The 1,660-nt window shown below is 37.8% G+C and overlaps 1 protein-coding gene across 1 annotated transcript; it reads left to right on the plus strand.

Annotated features, from left to right (window-relative positions):
* BX661DRAFT_34167 (uncharacterized protein) lies at nucleotides 1–383 on the plus strand. The gene has a single exon (XM_051539093.1). The coding sequence runs from the start codon at nucleotides 77–79 to the stop codon at nucleotides 278–280; it is 204 nt and encodes a 67-aa protein (XP_051388388.1). The 5' UTR covers nucleotides 1–76; the 3' UTR covers nucleotides 281–383.
* Nucleotides 384–1,660: the final 1,277 nt, after the last annotated feature.

A 1,660-nucleotide genomic window follows, 5' to 3' on the forward strand; every position in this document is an offset into this window, starting at 1 on the left:
ATTAATTATGTGTATGCAGCTCTAATTAGTGATTTCAACCGCGTGAATATAGCCAACATTTTTTAATGTTACTTTAATGAAGGGTTATCAATCGCACAAGGTATTTAATTTTAACCCATTGCTGTCAAGTACATTTTATGTCTTACTATTATATCTCCGTATGTATGGCTGTTTATTGTCAATGATATACTTTATTGGCTTGATAAAGGCCTTCTCAGGCTTGGCATACTTGGCCCTGACATTGAGAAACATCTTCAGTCATTTAATTTCGTCTATTTGATACCCATTAGCAGGAAGATTGTGACATCAATTATTGCGATGTCACGTGACAATCGCAATTGGGAATTTGTGATTGTTTGAAATTGTGATTGTTTACGATCGCGATTTCTATTTTCACGGGCGATAGTTTCGAATAGATAAGCGGAGCTCTTTAAGCTCCCTTATAGTGGATTTTTAATAAAATTAGTTAGTACGAATAAGTTTTATTACAAAGATTGTATCCAGAATTGCCAGTCATATTGCTCATAACCATATTTTCGGTCTCCTTTATCACGCCACCAAGGCTGGTTTTGTCACCGCCAGTTCCACATGTAACAGCAGTGTCTAGTATAGCTGCTTTGCTGACACTGAGTGTTATATTAAATGCATAACTATTTTTATATGCACGAATTAGATATCTCTTCATATATATCATATTGTGTATTTCTAAAAGCAATGTCTTTGCCAAATGACTTCCATATATTACAAGATGTTTCAAGTTCTTTTGTTGGACCACTTCCAGACTCTACTCTTTATTTCAATATAGCTCCAAAGTCTGCAAACTGGGTGATATTTGAAGTAGACCTGGTGAACTTACTACCTGCCATAGGTCACCATTAGCAGTGTTAACGTTTATGATGCCAGCTAAAATGCCGTGGCCCGGGCTATAATTTTGACAGCTTGCTAAGTCCCATCTAATAGCGCCTGTTTCGTGGAGAAAGATTAGCAGCAGTACCATGTCGCTTGCACAAGTGTCGTGAAAGTAAGAATAAATTAACTCAGCATTAGCAGAAAATGACGGAAAAAGCGTGGCAAGGACCAGGTGTAACGCAATTAAACCCGGCTTGTCCCCAGTGATTGCTCAATGGATCAATAACCAGTCAGTTTCCTACTCGGATATGCGGAAATACCCATACGAGCAATATAAATACTAGTGAATATGAACAGTGGAGGTTGTTAATCGGTGAGCTTTCTCATAGTTCATTTTGTCGTGCTCTATAAAAATGTGGGTCTAAATCGATATATTCAAGCCTTAAAAATTACTTAACTGAAAAAGGGGGCAGCGCTGTGTGGGCAGCGCTGTAAACATCATGGTCTTCCTTGATGTCAGCCAGCAATAACAGAAATGTGTATAGTGGCCATGAGGGCGATCTTGATTCTTGAAAAGGGTAGTGCCTTGAAATGTGTGTTGGGCACCACACATTTAATTGATATTTTTTATCATAGCACCAAAGCAGGCAAAAGTTTGACGACGAAACGCATGCTGAATGAATAAATAATAAAATATGTTTATCTGTATATAAATGGAATATATGTTAGTAGTTGATGAGATGAGATGGAATGATGTTATGTAAGAGGGGGGTGGGGAGCACTACTGTAATAGTGTTAGAAGAATGGGTGT

This window comes from Kickxella alabastrina (assembly GCF_025024165.1).
Source record: "Kickxella alabastrina strain RSA 675 chromosome Unknown BX661scaffold_143, whole genome shotgun sequence".
Classification (NCBI taxonomy): Eukaryota; Fungi; Kickxellomycota; class Kickxellomycetes; order Kickxellales; family Kickxellaceae; genus Kickxella; species Kickxella alabastrina.